Source organism: Aythya marila (assembly GCF_965140915.1).
Source record: "Aythya marila genome assembly, chromosome: 34".
In the NCBI taxonomy this organism is placed as follows: Eukaryota; Metazoa; Chordata; class Aves; order Anseriformes; family Anatidae; genus Aythya; species Aythya marila.
Genome location: NC_139075.1, coordinates 342,801 through 363,056, shown reverse-complemented (window position 1 = coordinate 363,056; position 20,256 = coordinate 342,801). Strand labels below are relative to the sequence as shown.

General features: G+C 52.3%; 1 protein-coding gene across 2 annotated transcripts; it reads right to left on the bottom strand.

Moving 5' to 3' along the window:
- Positions 1 to 809: 809 nt before the first annotated feature.
- LOC309889292 (scavenger receptor cysteine-rich domain-containing protein DMBT1-like) lies at positions 810 to 19,564 on the bottom strand. 2 transcript variants are annotated; one of them, XM_082782058.1, is made up of 18 exons: positions 19,164 to 19,564; positions 16,422 to 16,751; positions 16,004 to 16,333; positions 14,851 to 15,180; positions 14,123 to 14,437; positions 13,262 to 13,591; positions 12,617 to 12,946; positions 11,701 to 12,039; positions 10,267 to 10,596; positions 9,222 to 9,551; positions 8,364 to 8,687; positions 7,316 to 7,645; positions 6,161 to 6,499; positions 5,012 to 5,341; positions 3,900 to 4,253; positions 3,290 to 3,619; positions 2,213 to 2,329; positions 810 to 2,037 (listed from the first exon to the last, which is right to left on the bottom strand). In XM_082782058.1, the coding sequence occupies exons 1-18, from the start codon at positions 19,276 to 19,278 to the stop codon at positions 1,895 to 1,897; spliced, it is 5,346 nt and encodes a 1,781-aa protein (XP_082638184.1). In that variant the 5' UTR covers positions 19,279 to 19,564; the 3' UTR covers positions 810 to 1,894. The 2 variants fall into 2 exon arrangements, with proteins under 2 accessions (XP_082638184.1, XP_082638185.1); XM_082782059.1 differs by having other exon boundaries at positions 3,900 to 4,229.
- Between the last annotated feature and the right edge of the window lie 692 nt (positions 19,565 to 20,256).

Below are 20,256 nucleotides of genomic sequence, written 5' to 3'. Positions count from 1 at the left end.
AGGCTTGCATGGGGTCTTTCAGTTTATTTTCTTATTGCTCCTAATTTCAGGGCTTTGGTCTAAGGAGGACATGGAGTTTGTTTCGTGATGCAATTGATTGACATGACTCAGTTCCTTGACAGATCACTGTGTTCGGAGGTGCAGCACCTATAGCATGTCTGTGTAGCTGGCTGGCATTTGCACACTGCTGCAAACTGGTTTTCATCATGTTTTTCATATATGGCATAGATATTCATATATATTCATCATACTTTTTCATATTTTGCACATATATGAAATACATGTTCATATATTTTTGAGTATATATGAAATATGTATGATGATACCATGTATCGTCACCATTTTTCATCATATGGCCAAGTAATGAAGGCAGTGGATATTTATTTTGCTACAAATGTCTTGTAACCTGTTACGAATGATGCTAGGCAGCTGTATAGCTATATAGCCATAGCTGCTAGGCAGACTGGCACAGATGAACATTAGGAAAGAAAACAGCCTCTCTGAAGTGGCAAGAGAAAAAGGAGAAATGTGGGGAACTAGGGAAGCAAAACAGATTTTTCACCTTCCATTAATTCAATTCTATGCATTTCCCAGTTTTGGGATGTCATTCATCTCCAGGGAAGTTGGAGGTAGGGCTGGACACGTTCTGGCACAACAAGCCCATGAACTGGCAAGACTGAAAAAGGCGGGGTATTGCCATGTGTTCTGCTTCTCTATCCCCACCCCATTTAACATCTCATGAGGTGCAGAAGTCCCTAAGGATTGCACAAAAGGCTCTGTCTGCATTAGTTCAAGTGTTTGTACTGTATTGGAGGCTGTCTGCACCCATGACAGTACTATGGACTGACTACTCAGCCAGTAGACCATTGCTTGGAAGTACTTACATGATCTATTCTGGCCTTAACCTTGAGCCAATTTATTCCCCAGGATGTTTTCCCAAATGGTCTCTGGAGGTGAATTTTGTCCCGTTTGCCACTCTGTGTCTGGGCACCCTTGAGAAGAGCCTGGCTCCATCTTCTATGCACCCTTCCTTCAGGGATTAAGGGGAATTAATAAGATCCCCTCTGAGCCTTCCCTTCTCCAAGCTCTCAGCCTCTCCTCATAGGAGAGGTGCTCCCTTGATCACCTTGGTGGCCTTCCATTGGATTCTCCCCAGCATGTCCATGTCTGTCTTAGACTGGGGGCGCAGCACTGGACCCAGCACTCAAGGTGCAGCCTCCCCAGTGCTGAGCGGAGGGGAAGGATCACCTCTCTTGACCTGCTGGTGATGCTTTGCCTAATGCAGCCAGGAATAGTTAGCTTTGTAGCTCTTGCACCTGGTCTGGGCAATAAATGGGGGCTTGCCTGTATCTGCAAGGTCTGGGGAAGCCCCCCCAGTGCAGGAAGCATTGGGCAGCCCTTGCTGGCTCCTTGGCAGATGAGCACAAAGCATCACGTATCCCTCATAGCATTCACACTCCTCACACCTGGGATGGATGGGGACGCTTCTTCTTTAATTCGTTAGCAGTTTTCCTCATGTTTCAGGTTCTGTGCTACTGTGCCAGGCTGCAAGGCCACCAGACTGTCCTGCTCTGTCTGGCTCCTGCCACCAGAGAACCGCTTAGGCTGACTGCAGAGTGCCAAAATGGATAAAATAACCTTCAGAAGACTGGCATCCCTTTGGGCAGCTGTTTTAGGGCTATATAAGTCATTGGTAAAGGATAGCTTATAAATGTCCAGCCCATCAGCTGCTGCTTTGCAGTCTCCTGGAAAGCGTGGTAGGGCTTCCTGCAGGTCTGTAAGAGCGTAGGGGAGAAAGGTCCTGCACTGAAGAATGAGGTGCATGAGGAAAAGGGGAGAGGGGGAGGCCTGTGCCACCTCAGGGGCCACTCCTGCACCAGGAATCGTGCCAGCATCACGGGGCAGCATCTTCCTTCATTAGCTGAGTCATCTCCGTGTCGGCATCCTCGGGAGACTCTCCTTTGGCCGGGTAGTAGATGGCTCCTGGAGCCTGGAAAGGTGTTGCAGAGGCACCTTGCTCCCTGGGGCGCCCACGGTCTGCAAAGCAGATGGGGACAAGGACACGCAACGTTTGCTGGCCTGGGGGCGATGGAATCCCCTGAGCTCAGCTGAGGTGACCCCATCTCTGGGTGCTGCATCACCTCAGATCTCTGGGTCTCAGGATGGCTGATGTATGGGGATGGGGACATTGAAATCAGGTGAGGGGACTCACCTGCAGCTAGGTCTGTGCCGATGCACCTCCTTTTCAGGTAGAGCCACAGCAGGACTCCACTCGCCATCATCAGCAGGGCAAGCAGTGCCACCAGCGTGGAGCAGGACGATGGAGAGCCTGTGGGGAGAGCACCCCCAGATCAGGATCCTGCTCCCAGCCAGCAGCAGATGGAAGAAAACCAGAACAAACTTGACCCGGTCCCCCCAGCATCTCAGGTGGTGACAGAGCAGGGCTTTCCTTAATTATGTTTAGTATTAAAACCTGTGTTTTAATAGCCAGAGCTAACTGTTCTGTGCTTCCCACCATGAGCACAACTGATCCCTTTCTGAACCAGTTTGCACTGCCCTGCAGCGCTGTGGTCTCTGCAGCACTGTGTGAGGACTGTGGGACGCTGCAACCCTTAACAGGGTTTATATCCCACTGATAATCACATCCATAGGTATGCGATAAGCTGTGAGGTTTGTGAAACCTTTCGTGTTCCTCATCCCTGCTGCACTCCTGCTCTTACAAGAGCTCCATCACCTCCCCGGTGCATTGTTCTTAGTATTTGGAGTACAAGACTATGCATAGAAAAAGAAAGGCATGCTTCTGGCCCTCATCCATCCTTTGTAATTGTCCTACTTCTGTTATATTTCAGGAAAGAGGGCAGGTCCTGAAAAAGCACAGAGAGTCTTTGAGAGTTAATAAATTTGAGCTTCAAGAGGAAATGGCAGATGCTGGCTTATTCTAAGATCATACAAACATCTCTGATATGCCCAACAGTGATACTGAGCTCACTGCATGTAGATAAGCAATATCCACCAAGGAAGACCTCTGAGAGCTTGTTTGGACAAATAAATGCCACAAGCTTTACATCTCCCTCCCCTTTTGCAGTGAAATAGCCATGCCAGGGTTGCATACACCATTCTGGGGCCAAAACCATTGAACTCTCCCTCCTTGTAGGCAGACCTATGTGCAGAAGCAGCTCAGCCTCACGAGATGCAGCGTGGAAGGCACTGTCTTTCCACTTTCTCCTCACCGTGAGCCCTGCCTCTCACCCCACACTGCCAGTTCCCATAGGAAGTTCTGGGCACTCACCTTTCGGCTCCGAGCACACCACGCCAGCTGTCGCACCGTTCCTGCACGGCCCTGGGCTGATCTTGCTCCGCTGGCACTCCAGGAGGAGCGACTCCGTGCCCCGGCAGCTCAGCCCCTCCAGGAAGGCACGGTGCTGCTCCCGGCTGAAATGGGCTCCCGTGGGCACGGACTGTGCTGGTCCACAGCCCAGCTGCTTGCAGGCCACCTCTGCCTCCAGCAAGCTCCATCCGCTGCTGCAGATGCTGTACCAGGTGGTGTTGTACCGCACCTCCACGCGCCCGGCGCAGGGGCTCCGGCCATCCTTAACCCGCAGCTGCAAGGGGTTGGTGCCTGCAGCGGAGAGCAGAGGGGGTGAGGTGGGCTCCTTTACTTCATCACATGCAGCACAGGGACGGAGAGACACAAAGACATGGACTGTGCGTGCCCACATGCTCCAGGTGTATGTGCAATGTGCTACCCGTGCCCACTGTGCCCTTCCCTTGCATGAACGTCCCCTTACAAGAACATCCCCATCATCTCACACTTCTGCACGTGTCAGAGCTGACTCCATCCCAGTGCAGGAGAATGATGCTAGGGATTTCTGAGCATTTTTTATCACCCCCGGGGTCACCTGAGCACACGACTCCCGCATCTTCCTCGTGGTTGCAGTTGTGGAGCCCCCAGCCGTTCAGGTTGCAACGGGAGAAGTTGGCTTCAGTGCCCGTGCACTCCACATCATCCAGCCAGATGGGGTCAGCCCCTTGTCCAAAATGAGCCTTGCCCGGGGCCGACACTGCTGTCCCACAGCCCAGCTGCTGGCACACCACCTTGGCATCACTCAGGTCCCAGCCGTCGTCACACACGGTTCCCCACTGTGCATTGTGAAACACCTCCACTCTCCCGGCGCAGCGGTTGGGGCCATTCACCAGCCGGACCTGCACAGACTCCGTGGTGTTGGAGTCTGCAAGGAGAAATATGTGGCCTGCTGTTTAGGAGAGAATGGGGGAATTGTCATCTCGGGACATTACAGAAAAAAAAAAAAAAAAAAAAAAAAAAAAAAAAAAACAGGAAGAAAAAGAAAAAGAAAAAGAAAAAGAAAAAGAAAGGAAAAATAAAGAGGAAGGAAGGAAGGAAGGAAGGAAGGAAGGAAGGAAGGAAGGAAGGAAGGAAGAAAGAAAAAGGAAAAGGGGGAAAAGGAATGAAAGAAAAAGGAAGGAAAAGGAAAAGGAAAATAAAAATGGGAAGGGAAGGGAAGGGAAGGGAAGGGAAGGGAAGGGAAGGGAAGGGAAGGGAAGGGAAGGGAAGGGAAGGGAAGGGAAAAGGGAGAGCAAATGCAGAGTTGCTAAAGCTCCCTTGGCAGGAGATGCAACTCCCAGCTCTTACTGAGGAATTCATCTCTCCCATGCCTGTGGAGGTGACTTGGTTTCAGAGTCAGACCCTAAAATGTTGGTATTTTTTCCAGGAGTGTATGTGAGCCAGGCAGAAGTCCCATCCCTTTCAGTGCAGACCTGGCTGTTGAGAAGGGTGAGTGTGCCCCAGGGAGCACATTGAGAGGAATGCCCACACTCAGGCTTGCTTCCACTTGGTGCCATGGGGGATTCCTGTGGGTTTTTGGCTATGAGCTGGTGCTCAGCTTCTTCAGCCTGGCACAGGTCTCAGTTTCTGCATAGCACCTCACTCCTTCCAGACAGACCCACACACCCCTGACCCCTGCGATGCCTCTCGTTGCAGAATTTAACCAACCTGAGCACACCACACCGGCATCTTCCGCATGATTGCAGTTATTCTGTCCCCAGGGTCTGGCTTGGCATTGGGCAAGGGTGTCCTCAGTCCCTACACAGCTCACATCATCCATCCAGATGCGCCCGGTGCCTTGCCCAAAGTGAGCCCTGACGGGGGCCGACTCAGCCCTACCACAGCCCAGCTCCCGGCACACCACGGTGGCAGCCCGCAGGTCCCAGTTGTCGTCACACACTGTCCCCCACTGCCCATCGTGCAGTACCTCCACTCTCCCGGTGCAGCGGTTGGGGCCGTTCACCAAGCGGACCTGTGCCTCCACTGTGATGCTCGTATCTGCAAGCAGAGAATCCCTATAGTTAGCTTCTTGGCTCAGTGTCTTGTAGGAAGGGGAAAAAAATCCCTTTCTTGGTGCCTTTACTCCCTTGGGGAGTCCTCTTCTTGGTGTCCTATAGGTCTTACAAAGTCTCAGCACAGCCCAAATCACAAATGAGCCTCAACATCCCATTCAACCAGGTAAAGTGAAATCAGATCAGGACAGATATAAAAATATTAGAATGTGATCAAAGGAGGGCAACGAAGATGGGGAAAGGACTAGAGGGCCTGATTTATGAGCAGCTGAGGTCACTTGGTTTGTTCAGCTTAGAGAACAGGAGGCTGAGGGGTGACCTCAGTGTGGACTGCATGGGAAGCAGAGGGGAGGTGATCCCTTCCCTCTGGTGATTAGCAATAGGACTCATTGGGATGGCTTAAGGTTCATCAGGGAAAGTTCAGGTTGGATATGAGAAAGTTCTTCATTGGGAGGGTGGTCAGGCACTGGAATAGGCTTCTCAGGGAAGTGGCCACAGCCCTGAGACTCTCTAGCCAAGAAGCATTTGGTCAGCTCCTTGTGTGGAGCCAGGAGCTGGAATTGATGGTCCTCGTGGGTCCCTTCCAACTCAGAATATTCTGTGATTGTATGAAATCAGGTAGCCCTGGGCTACTGGGATGCAGGGATGGAGGAGTCAGGGGCATCTGCAAAGCAAAGAGCCCCCATGCCCAGCAAATCTGCCTCCCACTGAATAAAGGGGTCAGTTCAGAGAGGAGAAGGCTTTGGGGCAGGGGACTCCAACCTGTGCTTTTCTAGATCCCTGTGTCTGGGGTTATGAGCATCACCTGAGCACACAACACCGGCATCTTCTTCGTGAGTGCAGCTATTGATTCCCCAGGGCCTGGCCCTGCATTCGGTGAGGGTGCTTTCTCTCCCGGAGCAAGCAACTCTGTCCAGCCAGATGGGATCCATCCCTCGTCCAAAGGAAGCATGTGCCGTGGCCGACACGGCCGCCCCGCAGCCCAGCTGCCGGCACACCACCGCAGCATCGTTCAGGTCCCAGCCGTCATCGCACACGGTGCCCCACTGCTGGTTGTGAAACACCTCGACTCTCCCGGAGCAGCGGTGAGGGCCTTCCACCAGCCGAATGGTTGACTTGTTGGCAGTGCCAGCGTTTGACAACACTGCAAAACGTGGTGGGGAGACCGTGTGTCAGCAGTGCTGAGGGTTGGAAGGATCTCCTAGATGTTTTACTGACATCTGCACCCGCAGGACCAAGGTGTCCACCTGTCTGTAGGATGCAGGTGCCCTCACATTAAATAGGTGATCCTTTGGGATCGCGTGCACTGGAGCAGGTTTCCCAGAGAGGCTGTGGAGCCTCCCACCTTGGAGATCTTCTGAAGCCTTCTGACTTGCTCCTGGGCAGCCTGTTCTGAGGGGCTCAGTTTGGGTGGGCAGGTTGGACCAGGTGACCTCCACAGGTCCCATGCAACCCTAGATATTTTGTATGATTCCGTGATCCAGTGACCCCTGAGATCCTGCTGTCTTGTAGGGTGTGCAAGGACCACTTAGAGGGGGAGTTCTCGTAGATACTCCCTTTTTCCATCATTATGGGTATCAGAGAGGGGAAAGAGCCCTTCCTACTGCAAATAAACTGCACCCTCCCTACACCATCCTGCTCCAGCCCTCCCGGGGCAAGTCCCACACCCTCTGGCCTCCAGCAACAGGGTAGCCACAGCTTGCCTGAGCACACCACACCAGCATCATCCAGGTGGCTGCGGAATCATTCACCAGGCATTCAGAAAAGGGCATTTTCTGTCCTGGTGCAGGCCACTCTGTTCAGCTAGATGGAGTCTGCCCCTTGGCTGAAGTAAGCCCAAAGCCAGAGAAATACAGCGCCAGCCCACTGCAGCATCACTGTAATGGCAGTAAGGTGCAGCACAGACCCCTTACACCCATCCTGGCCCCTGCGATGCCTCTCGTTGCAGAATTTTACTGACCTGAGCACACCACACCGGCATCTTCCGCGTGGTTGCAATTATTCTGTCCCCAGGGTCTGGCTCGGCAGTGGGAAAGGGTGTCCTCAGTCCCGGCACAGTTCACGTCATCCAGCCAGATGCGCCCGGTGCCTTGCCCAAATCGAGCCCCGCTGGGGGCAGACTCAGCCCTGCCACAGCCCAGCTGCCGGCACACCACGGTGGCAGCCCGCAGGTCCCAACCATCGTCACACACTGTCCCCCACTGCCCATCGTGAAACACCTCCACTCTCCCGGTGCAGCGGTTGGGGCCATTCACCAGACGCAGTAAGGAGGATTTTGAGGTGTCCGGCTCTGAAAACACAATCAGGGGTAAGCCCTTGGAGAAATTCATGCCAGTTTGTACCTCTGTTATTCCTACCCTAGTTGGTGTTTTGTTTTTGTTTTTTTTTTTTTTTTTCAGGCAGAGAAAGTTTCTCTTGTGCAATTTGCTCCAGGACAGCTGATGAAGCTATCTCTGGGCTGCAGTCAGTGCTGCTCAGCTGGGAATAATACAACCCATCCTTTAGGATGGATCTGTCTTTTAGGAACAGGGACGTTCTGCTTCAGGCTAATTACTTCCTAGGCTTAGAGCTTGTCACAGTCATGGATGTGGGATCATAGAATCGTAGAATGGTTTGGGTTGGAAGGGACCCTTAAACATCATCTGATCCACCCCTCCCTGCTGTAGACAGGAACATGTTTTGCCAGAGAAGGTTGCTTAAAGCCCCATCCAACCTGGCTTTGCACACTTCCAACAATGAAGCATCCACAAGTCCTCTGGGCAACCTGCTCCCATGTCTTATTACCCCCATCATGAAAAATTTCTTTCTTTTATGGCATTTACATCTACCCTCTCAGTTTAAATCCATTGCTAGGAATCCAGTGGCGTGAGCTCAGAAGGAGAAAGCCCTTACATTGACTCCAAGCCCTTACATTGACTCCAAGATCGCAGAGTTCACGTATTGACTCCGGGACACCCAAATGTGGCACTGTCCCCCATGATGCGCCACGTTTCAGGAGTGCAGCTTACCTGAGCACACCACGCTGGCGTCTTCTCTGTGGTTGCAGTTATTCCTCCCCCAGGGACTGGCTCGGCAGTGGGAAAGGGTGTTCTCAGTCCCGACACAGCTCACGTCATCCAGCCAGATGTGCCCGGTGCCTTGCCCGAAGCGAGCCCTGCCAGGGGCTGACAGCACCGCCCCGCAGCCCAGCTGCCGGCACACCACCTTGCCGTCATTCAGGTCCCAGCCGTCGTCACACACCGTCCCCCACAGCCCATCGTGCAGCACCTCCACTCTCCCAGTGCAGCGGCTGGGGCCGTTCACCAGCCGCAGTTCAGCTGAGCTCGAGTTCCCTGCGTTTGTAGAGATGCCGGGGAAATTCATGCAAGCATCATTGCAGAGCACCTCCCTCTGTCCCACCCCATCTCATTCACCGACTGCATCCTACATAGGACCTGCGTTGGGACACAAATAACATTCAGGATATAAAAAAGATTTCTGTGGCTAGGCACTGATGAATAACCAAAGGAATAAATACCAGGTATGAAATTTGGCTTAGGGGTGATGCACACAGGATCCAAGAGATGCAAATGGGAGAGGTCTGCAAAAGGAGCCTAAACCTGCCTCCACTGCACCCCAACAACTCCTCTGGGGAGAGTCACAAACCCATAGAATGGTTTGAGTTAGAGGAGACCCCTAAACATCATCTACTCCAATGCCCTGACACGGGCAGGGACATCTTTCACTGGAGCAGGTTGCTCAAAGCCCTGGTGAAATATCTTTCTCCGTCTTTCTTTAAGCCCTGCTCCCTGTCCCAAGTGTGCAGGAGCTCTGGTCACGAGTCCATCTGTAAGCCTGCCTCCTGCCCACCCCAGCCCAAGTCTCACCTGAGCACACCACACCAGCATCTTCCCCATGGTGGCAGTTGTGGACACCCCAAGTCTTTGCTTTGCACTGGGAGATGTCATTTTCTTCCCCTGTGCAGTTGACTTCATCCAGCCAGATGCGGCCGGATCCCCACCCAAACCGAGCCGATCCTGGGGCTGAAAGAGCCATCCCACAGCCCAGCTGCCGGCACACCACTGTGGCATCGCTCATGTCCCAGCTGTCATCACAGACTGTACCCCACTCGTTGTTATAAAACATCTCGACCCTCCCGATGCACTTGTTCAAACCACCCACCAGCCGAAGCGTGGTGGTTCTGGAGATCCCTGAGCCTGAAAAATACAGAGAAATGGGCATTATGAGTTCCCACTTGGATGTCTCAGCATCTGCAGGGCTGACGAAGGATGAGCATCCCAGCAGTGGGTGTAGATGGTGTTGCTGCAACCTGCTTGCACATGGCAAAGGATGTTGTGTTTTTTTTTTCTGTTTGATCTTGTGCTTTCCTGACTGTTGATAACCACATAGATCTATCTCTGGAGGTTTATCTTCCAAGACAAAAACTAGATGGGTAGTAGCTGGCTCAAAGCTGCCAGTGTGTGCACTGCATTACAAAGGCTTGTTCTGCTGCATCTTTCCACATTTATCTGCATGACCTAGCATTTAGCAGCACTGGCAGCACAATCCACTTTGCCTGTCCTAACCCTGGGCATGGTGCAGTTGCATCTGCTGCCATTCAGGCAGCATCCTTGTACCCCTCAGCTTCCACTCCAAGAAGGCTTCAAGTGCTTTGCCCCATGAAAATGCCTTGGACACCCTTGGACATCTCCAGACACTAAGGTGTGTCTTACACCATGCTGTTTTTCTCCCGTGTCCATGTCCATATTTGTCTATGTGTCTGATAGCTCTGTTCTTTAATGTGGTTTCTACTGAAATGGAAAATTCTGGACACCAGAATTATTTGCCAGCTTGTTCCCAAACTGTTCCCAGCCTGCAGCTTGCAGGACAGGACTTGACCCATCTGCAGAAAAAGCATGCAATGAGGATTACCTGAGCACACAACGCTGGCGTCTTCCATATGGCTACATGTGTGGAGTCCCCAGGGCTTGAAGGGGCATTCAGCAAGTGTTGCTTCTGTCCCAACACATCTCACCCCCTCTAGCCAGATGGGGCCAGACCCTTGCCCAAAGGAAGATAACCCTTGGGCTGATACCGCTGTCCCACAGCCCAGCTGCCGGCACACTACCACGGCATCGTTCAGGTCCCAGCCGTCATCACAGATGGTGCCCCACTGCCAGCTGTGGAACACCTCCACCCGCCCTGAGCAGCGGTTGGGACCATTCACCAGCCGCAGGGCTTCTGGGCTGCCCAGGTCTGCGTCTGGAAAGAGAATTGGCATGAGAATAAATCCCAGAAATTCCTGCCTGTCTGGTTACCAGCAATGCGGTGGACATCCCTGTCCAGGGGTCTTTCATGCTCTCCACCAGCATATTTCTCATTTACCTCACTAAGGACATGCATATATGAGCACTTTTTGGATCGGAAGTGTTAGGACCTTGCCTTGACCTCGCCCTGTGAGCCTGGCCAAGTTTTTGCCACCCATTCAAGAATAAAGTCCTGCTTTAGGGGAAAGGGATAACTCTGGAGTCTCCAGACTACAGGTACACAGGCACTGAGATCCCAGGGAGGGCAGCACGGACCTTTTATCACATATACCATCAGCTCTCGTTGTCCTGGCAGCATGGCAAAAGATGCTCACCTTCTCAGCACACACGCTGAGATTTTAGCATCCATCCCAGCAGACAGGCAAGGACTCTAGCAGAGAGACCCTCTCTAGGAGAGAGACCCTTTTCTGCTCCCTGCAGCAGAGGACCCCAAGAGCCCCTCAGATAATGATACTATCTGGCCTAAGAGCATTCCTCTCCCTGCAGCATTCACTTCTGATGCCTCATTTTTTCTCAGGAGTGAGCATGCTGCGTGGGAGAGGAGGTGAAGGCATTAATTACTAGTGAGTTGGTCCATGATGTGACTATTCTCATGGGAACGACCAGGCAACAAGGCACCCAGTGCACACATTCTTGAATAAGGCAAAGGGAAGGGCTTGCCCAGGGACTAGTGGCTGTAAGGTAGCATGGCTGAAGAGCAGTGATTAAAAAAACATAGGCAGAATAACTCCCTGCCCTACAGCATCAGGGCTTTTGGTGTGTGATGGTCCCTTAGAGAATGCCTGCATCATAAAATCAGGCTCTTACAGACTTGGGGTGTCAGGGAATCCTTGGTTTGGGATTTCCAAACACTTTGCCTGCCATAAGCCAAGCACTGGCAGATCTCTAAAAGGAAAAGGTTTTGTGCTCTCTGGAGGGACCACAGAAACAAGCAGTGATTAATCCAAGACAAGGAGGAGCTGGAAAGAGTGAATTTGCAGACAAGAGGTGGCACAACCTCCCCAGGGGGAGGACTGGTACCTGACTCACCCACACTGACCTACGGCCACAGAGCACACGACACTTGCATATCCCCTAGACTTGCACTTCTGGGCTCCCCAGAGCTTGACCTTGCATTCGAAGAGGGCTCGCTCTGTCCCGGTGCACTCCACAGCATCCACCCAGAGTAGGTCAGGTCCTTTCCCAAACTGGGACGAATCCGTGGCCAAGCGTGCTGCCCCACAGCCCAGCTGCCTGCACACCACATGGGCTTCAGCCAGGTCCCAGCCATCAGCACAGACAGTCCCCCAGCGCTGATCATGAAAAACCTCAAGTCTCCCCGAGCATTTGTCTGAGCCATTCACAAGGCGGAGCTCTCCGAGGTCAGAAATGCCTGATCCTGCAACACCAAAAGGCATAAATATGTAAGGAGGCACCTTCTGCTCACCAAAGCCTTGGGCTGACAGCAAATGGCTTTACACATGAGGCTTAGCAGCTTTGAGGGTCGAGAATGCTCTCACAGCAAGAGACAGTGCCGGATTTTCAGATGTGATGCAAAATGGCTGGGGGAGGAAATATAAATAAATAAAAAATAAAAAATAAATGAAGAGATTGTTACCCAAGCTTTGATTAGTATGGACTATAGTCCAACATAGTCCAGACTATTAGGAATGGTCTCTGGCCCATGCTAACTGCCAGGATTTGTGAATAACATCAGTTAAAAGCATGCCAGGGACCTTGTTATTGTGACAATAATGCAAATGAGCAAGCCATTTATTTTTCCTGGGCTTTAATGTCTAGGTGCTATTCTCTGCCACCAAGATGGACCATGAGGAGCTGGTTTCAAAGGCAAGGGTCTCCAGGCTGGCTGCAAACTGTTCCTGTACCCCAAACCCTTACAACCATATGGAGACACCAAGTCAAGCCTAAGTAATGCTTGCTGTGGTGCTCCCGGTGCTGTGACAGGTGGTGGTTACCTGAGCACACCACGCTGGCATCTTCATCGTGATCACAGCCATGGACAGCCCATCCCCTGAGCTTGCATTCGGAAAGCGCAGCCTCCGTCCCCGTGCAGTTCACGTCGTCCAGCCAGATGGGGCCCTGTCCCTGGCCAAAGTAAGCCCTCCGTGGGGCCGAAATAACCACCCCGCAGTCCAGCTGCCGGCACACCACCGCAGCGTCTGGGAACTCCCAGCTGTCATCACACACAGTTCCCCATTGCTCGTTGTGGAACACTTCCACTCTCCCAGCACAACGGCCTGGGCCATCCACCAGCCGGATTGGGGCAAAGCTGGAAACAGCAGAGCCTGCGAGGAGACAAGAAACTCAGAGCAGCCCCTGCAAATCCATCCATGGTCCATGCAGGAGGATGAAGGACCCTTCATTTTTACATGCAGTGCTGCACAGAGCATCGTGGTTTTGTTGCTTCTGAACCCACACCACCTCATACTCCTTTGGAGACACCTCTCAAAGGATCGGAGAGTATTTGGTCCAACAGCATGGGATAAAGCAGGCACCTTGCTCCCATGGGGTCAAGGGGGAGACGACCTGGCTATAGCAGAGCATCCTAGCATCCCAACCCACTCCCAGTGGGAGAAGTGCTACTGCACGCTGAAACCCACCTGAGCACACCACACTGGCATACTTCCCATGGCTGCAGCCGCTTTTTCCCAATGGGCTTGCCCTGCATTTCATGAGGGATTGTTCAGTCCCCTCGCAGCTCACGTTGTCCAGCCACGTGTGGAGAGATCCAGCACCCAGGTGAATTTCCCCCGAGGCTGACAGCGCTGTCCCACAGCCCAGCTGCCGGCACACGACCTCGGCATCCTTCTTATCCCAGCCATGGTCACACACAGCTCCCCACTCCTCATCCTCAAACACCTCCACTCGGCCAGCACAGCGGTGAAAGCCGTTCACCAGTCGGAGACGAGCAGGCTCCGGGATGATCGCATCTGCAAACATCCAAGGGAGTTATAAATCCCTTCTAACAGCTACAGATTTTCTACCATGCTCATCCTGTCAGAATTAAGCTCCTGACCCTTCTTCCAGCCACCAAAATGTATGGAGGAGGTGGGAACAGGAGGACTTTTCACTGCAACCCAAAACCCCTTCCATGGCCTGCACTGCTCCTGCCCTGCACAAGACCCCAGACCCACTTCGTGCAAGAAAATCTTGGTTGCTTTCACTAGCTTTGCCCCCAAGATATCGGTCTTCCTGCTGTTGGAATTGGTCAGTCTGGGGAGTTTATGGGGAGAAATAGGGTTCCCTGCAGGAATTCCTCCCACCATCCTAAATAAACACTGCAGAAGGGACCTGTTTCATCCACCAGCTATAGGGCAAGTCCAGGGAAACCACACTGACTGCTGAATCTGTGTCCCAGCTCAGCCTTACAAGGGGCATAAACCATCTGTCCTGGCACCTCCCACCAATCTTCCTTGCTCCAGGGGACACATGTAGAGAGACATAGAAGGAGCAGTGCTCACCTGAGCACACCACACCAGCGTCTTCCCCATGGTAGCAATTATTGATGCCCCACTGCCTGGCCCAGCAGGTAGACAGGGCATACTCAAACCCTGTGCAATTCGTCTCATCCAGCCAGATGACACCAGTCCCTTGCCCAAACTGAGCCCATCCAGGGGCTGAGAGCGCTCTCCCACAGCCCAGCTGCCTGCACACCACATTGGCATCCAGCAAATCCCAGTTGTCGTCGCACACAGTTCCCCACTGCTTGTTGTGAAAGATCTCAACCCTTCCAGCGCAGCGGCTCCCGTAGTTCACCAGCCGGATCTGGTCGCCCTCTGAGTTAAATAAAAGAGCAAAAAGCAGAGAAGGCAAAGCCACAAGTGACCACAAGTGGTCTCTTTCTGCAGCACGAGAAGTCTGTCCTGCCACTGGAGCTGAGCGTTTCATTTAATGACCTCAAGCTCATGACCTTAGGCTCATTTAATGACCATGAACAGGGTCTGCCCAGCCAGATGTCTGAGACCTGTGGCTCCAGAAACTTATGGCAGAGGGGCCGAAACTTGAAACCTCCCATTGCAACTCTACCATTCTCACCAACCCTTCAAGGTGAACAGCCAAACTATGTCCAACCCCAAACACCCCCTGGCAACAGGGCAGCCACAAAGAGGCCATATTATCTAAGCTTGCTGCAGAAATTAAGGTGATGAGCCAAGCATCTCTCCGCCCATGCCATTCCCAAGGTGGTTACCTGCACACACCACACCAGCTGATGTCCGAGGATGATGCGTGCTGTTGCTCCAGGGTCTCACCTTGCAAGCAAAGAGGGCAGTTTCTGCTCCTGTGCAGTTCACACTGTCCGGCCACATCTGTCCTGATCCTTGCCCAAAATGAGACCCACCGGGAGCCAACAGCGCTGTCCCGCAGCCCAGCTGCCTGCACACCACTTGAGCCTCAGCCAGCCCCCAGCCGTCATCGCACAGGGCTGCCCAGGTGGCATTGTGGAAGACCTCGACCCTTCCATTGCAGCGCGTTGTACCGTTGGCCAGGCGGAGCTCCGCTGAGATGGACACTCCTGAGGCTGCAATAAACAGGACAGAGCCATAGCTGCTCCTGCTCCTCCCTGACAGAGCTGGGCATCCTCTAGTGCACGTGCGCTAAAACCTCCTTCAACACTTCTGACACTCAGGTAACGGGTGAGACAGACCTGGATGGGCAGGAACTGCAAACCTCATGAAGTTCAACAAGGCCAAGTGCAAGCTCTGACTTTGGGACAGTGGTGGAAGAAAAGTGGATACGAGCCAGCTGTGTGCACATGTGGGCCAGAAAAGCCAACAGATGGGATATACCATCATTAGAAGTGTTCAAAGTCAGGTTGGATGGGACTCTGAGCAGGCTGATCTATTGAAAAATGTCCCTACCCATGACAAGGATGTTGGACTAGGTGATGTTTAAGGGTCCCTTCCAGCCCAAACCATTCTCTGATTCTATGATTTGCTGGGGTGAGTTATAACTGCAGAAAACTTTGCAAGGTTTTTGCTAACTAGCCTATAGTCCCCAAGACCAATAGATCTTGGTGCAGGTGCTTGGTAACTCCTGCGTGTGACTGCAAATGGTCATCTGAATCCAGTGAGAGGGGAAGCCCAGACAGCTCACTTGTCTTGCAGCTCAGCACTGGACACATGGCTGCAGAGGTGGGAGAAGTCTTTTCATTGCAACTTGCCTGCCTGCATGCTGCAAGTGCTCTCCAGCTATGCAAAGGGATGCTGCAGGAGAGCACTCCAAGATGCACCCCATGCCCCCAGTGCTTCTGAGCATTCCAGACACCCCTTTCAAAACCCCTACAAGTATTCTAGGGTGCTGACTTTTAGCCTTCTGTGTTGGAAGGTCTAAGAGAGAGTTACCTGAACACACCACACCAGCATCCTCGCCGTGGTAGCAGTTGTTGACCCCCCACGCACTGGCCTTGCAGTCGAAGATGGTGGCCTCTGTGCCTGTGCAGTTCACCTCATCCAACCAGATGGGGTCCTGGCCTCTCCCGTAGTGAGCCCCCTTGGTGGCCATCAGCGCTGTCCCGCAACCCAGCTGCCGGCACACCACAGTGGCATCCATGAGGTCCCAGCCATCATCGCAGACGGTGCCCCACATGTGGTCATGGAGCACCTCCACTCTCCCCACGCAGCGGTTGGGGCCATTGAGCAGCTGGAGCTTGCCCAACTCCGAGGCCCTGGAGTCTGCAAACACCCCGAGAGGATCAGTTGTAGAGTGGCTGTGCACGGGGGACAGGCCCGGAGGTGCTGCACAGCGGGGCACTGGGACTACCTGAGCACTCAACGCTGGCGTCTTCCACGTGGTGGCAGTTGTGCTGTCCCCACGGCCTGGCCTGGCATTCGGAGAGGGCAGCCTCCGTCCCCGTGCAGTTCACGTCATCCAGCCAGATCTGGCCCAGGCCTTCTCCGTGCCGAGCCCCCTGTGAGACGGACAGCACCGTCCCGCAGCCCAGCTGGCGGCACACAACCCGGCCCTCACGGACGCTCCAGTTGTCATCGCACACCGTCCCCCACGTCCCATTGTGGAGCACCTCCACTCGCCCAGCGCAGCGGCCGGGGCCGTCCACCAGACGAAGCCCCTCTGGATCTGGGGAGGCTGTGCCTGCAGAGCCAGGAGGAGGAGAAGGAGAAGGAGGTGACATCCTAAGAGTAGATGGGGTTCAACTCTTTATGCGTTTGAGATGCCTGCTGTCCCCTATCTGCTGTTCAGAAAGGGTTTCAGAGAAGTAGCTGAACATCCTATGCTTAGCTTCAGCTTAGAGAAGACCCCATTGCAGCCTACATCTTCCTCATGAGGGAGAGCAGAAGGGCAGGCACCGATCTCTTGCTAGTGACCAGCGATACGACCTGAGAGAATGTCATGGGGCTGTCTCCATGAACTTCTAGGTTCAGCTAGGAGATCAGATCTTCACTGAAAGCCTGGTCAGGCACTGGAACCAGCTCCCCAGGAAGATCCCCAAGCCTGCTAGAGGTCAGGAAGCCTTTTAACAACACTTAGGTATGTGGTTTAATTCTTAGGTTGCCCTGCGTGGAGTCAGGAGTTGGACTCAATGATCCTTGTGGGTCCCTTACAACTTGGTATACCTTACGATTCTATATGTCCTGAAGCATCTCAGATGGTCCTGGGTGTCTGTTTTTGGGCAGCTGAGTCTCATGTTTGTATCTAAATGCCTGAATTGAATAATCCTAATGTCAATGTGGATCCCACACCCTAGGGGTCTTTTTCTCACTCATGTAAAAAGACAGGCAAATGCTTGTTTGTCAGTAACAAAGATATAGTTTCACCAGTGTTACTTTGTGTGGTATAACTACACAGAGAGTTGGGAGAAGTGGAAAAGTGCTTCAGCTATGGGAAGGTCTTCACAGTTTACAAGATCTGCAGCATAAGATTGCCTCCAGCCCCTTACACACACTTAGCAAGAGCACTAAAAAAAGTGGAGACTGTGCAGAAAGGAGCCATAAGTTAGCTGCAAGTTCCTAACCAGGTCAAAATAAAAAATGCTCAAGAGGACTGTGTTTGCATTCTGTAAATACCTTTTTGACTGCAGATAATGATTTCCAAAGTGCTCAGGCACTGATCTGTGCTCACGTCCAGCAGTTTTGCTGCTCCCATAAGTTCTGTCAGGAGCTGGTGTCTATGTGCTCCCTAAGCCAGGTGCCCCATGCTCCAAAGCTACTTAAAGTTGAGCAGCTAAACACTTTTTCCTCCTCTTCTCCTTTTAATACCAGTGCAGAGCAATAGGCAACACCGCCCACCCAAAATGGGACCTGCCTTCTGTGGGGGCCTGTCACTCTACAAAAGATATATCACAAGACTGAATTAGGACCTTCAGTGATGGCCTGATACCCTTGGTCTGTAAGCTGCAAGGATTTCCCCAGATGATAAGCAAAGGATCAGATACAGCACTCAGGAAGTAACCGAGGCCAGAAAGAAGAAGAAATAGTTTACAAATTAAATCCCTGAGTCATTCCCAGGTCCAAGCAAGGTCTGGGGAGCTGTAGCATTACCAAAGGGGACAAGCTGCATGCAGGCTTCAGTAGCTCAACTCTCATTTATAAGGGATGTGCCCTGGGGAGCATGAAAATATCTTTGCAAAGACAACCCTAAAAATTAAGATTATTATATTATTAAAATTTAAGATGAGTCTGAACCAGGTGCATGGCAGGCATTCACTTCTCAGTTTGCAAGCTCTCCTACCCCAGGCTAAAAGCAGTCTTAAAGGCCTTTTGCTCATTTTCTTCATTTTTACCCATTATGGTAATAATGGGTAACTCTATTTACAAGAGTTAACTCTATTTACAAGAGTTACCCATTGATAAACAATAACAGATCAACCCCATAGCTGAGACTTAGCAGAGCTTCTTGGCATGTTTCCTGAAAGCACTACCGTGGGTAGGGAGCCTTTGTATGAAATTTCATTTTTAGCGTGAGCAGTCTCAGGTGCATTGACTGCCCGTGCCTGGGTGGACAAACCACAGCTTGGTAGAGTGCACCCAGCCTTGTCCTGGCAATTGAGGTCTGTGGTCCTTACTTGTCACCCCCTCATCTTACAAGGAGCTGCCCCTCTTTGCTGTGTACAGGGGTGTTGAGTTTGTCCAGGCCCTCTCCACCCTGCAATACCATAAATTTGCCACACAAGATCCGGAATAAGACAAGGTTAAGCAGAGCAGAAGAGTATGTATAGTTATGGTACAGCTTTAGGAGGCAAAACTCAGCATGATTATCTCCACTCTTAAGTCCCAAGTCTTCATTTATGTGGCAAAACCACATGTGTAGCAGTAAGTAGGCAATACATGACTTTGAGAGCAGTCTGCAGGGATAGCTGCACATAAAGACTTTTCTTCTGCCTCCAAAACAATCACAAACCATTCCTTCCTGCTCTAGATGATGAATGAAACCCAGGACCCTTGGCCAGACCAAGCCATCCTCCACAAAGCACCAAATGAATACACTGGAGGAGCACACATAGCAGAGGGGCACCTGGGATCAGAAGCAAAGGCAAACACCACTTACCCCAAAGGCACACCATCAGGAGGAGGATCCCCACGTTCTTGGCTCCAGAGCAGGTGGGTTGGTTTCTTCCCCAGGGGTACCTGGGGGAGGGATGGAGACCACCTGGCATCCCCATCTTCACAGGTTGGCCATGGGCTGGAAGCTGGAGCAGAAAGTCCTGGTGAGAGACAGTAGTTGAGCTCCGTGTCCTGCTGGCTGACTAGGAGGGATGAAGAAGGATCGAGGCAGATGCCCAGGGTTGGGAGTGATGGGCATTTCAGCAGCAAACCCTCCTCCTGCTCCCTCCCTTGCCCTGTGCTTTTCCCTGCCTGGCTAGCCCTCCTCTTCCTCGCCCACAGGCCACAGGGCATCGGCTTGGGCTTTGTGTGAATCCATGCCAGAAGGTGACCCTCTGCTCTGTGCCGCCATCTGATCCTGTCACTGGGTTGTGAAATGGAGAGCTGTTCCAGGAAAAGGCAGAGCAAACAAAACTCCCTCTGCACCCAGGCCCCGTGTTCTACGTGACAGCCCCGAAGGTACCTCGACTGTCCAGCAGTGTCCTGGGGATAGTGCAGGAGACCTTCCTCTGACAACATAAATCCAGCCTTTTTGCACAGAAGTGGGGAAAATTAGCTACTTTAGCTTCATTAAAATGTATTTTATTGGGATTTCAGGTGTAAGGGACCACCTTCTACAAGCGAATACGTTACTAAATTTTGGAAATGTCTTTATTGTGGAGGCTGGAGTAAATATGATGCTGAGCTGGGCAGGAAGCACCTCTCCAGCCAGGAGGAGAGAGGGAAAGAAAATTCCTCATACACATGAAGAAAACTTGCAGAGTCTGTGATCCATGACTTTCCCCAACCCAGTGTGGGTTTCCACTAGAATAAGCAACTACCCATTTGGATGGGTAGTGCAGAGCAGTTCAGGCCATTCATAGGTGGAGGGAAAATGGACATTATTTTCTTGCTCAACAGAGGAAGAAGGTGAGCTGCAGGGTTTGCTGTCCCCTCTCTCCCATCACTTGCAAAGTGCACATCCTTGTGGCATGTTGACGTTTTGCAAGAAGAGGGCCTGAAGACAGAGTAAGCATGGCACTGGAAAAACGAGTTTG

What these genes read in the sequence shown, in the direction of transcription:
- LOC309889292 (XM_082782058.1), bottom strand. Translation starts at nt 19,278, where the DNA reads ATGGGGATGCCAGGTGGTCTCCATCCCTCCCCCAGGTACCCCTGGGGA. An exon ending in TGCCGGTGTTGTGTGCTCAG is followed by an intron (nt 5,342 to 6,160) that starts GTGATGCTCATA and finishes CTCTGCTTGCAG; the next exon opens with ATACGAGCATCACAGTGGAG. An exon ending in TGCGGGAGTCGTGTGCTCAG is followed by an intron (nt 3,620 to 3,899) that starts GTGACCCCGGGG and finishes TCTCCGCTGCAG; the next exon opens with GCACCAACCCCTTGCAGCTG.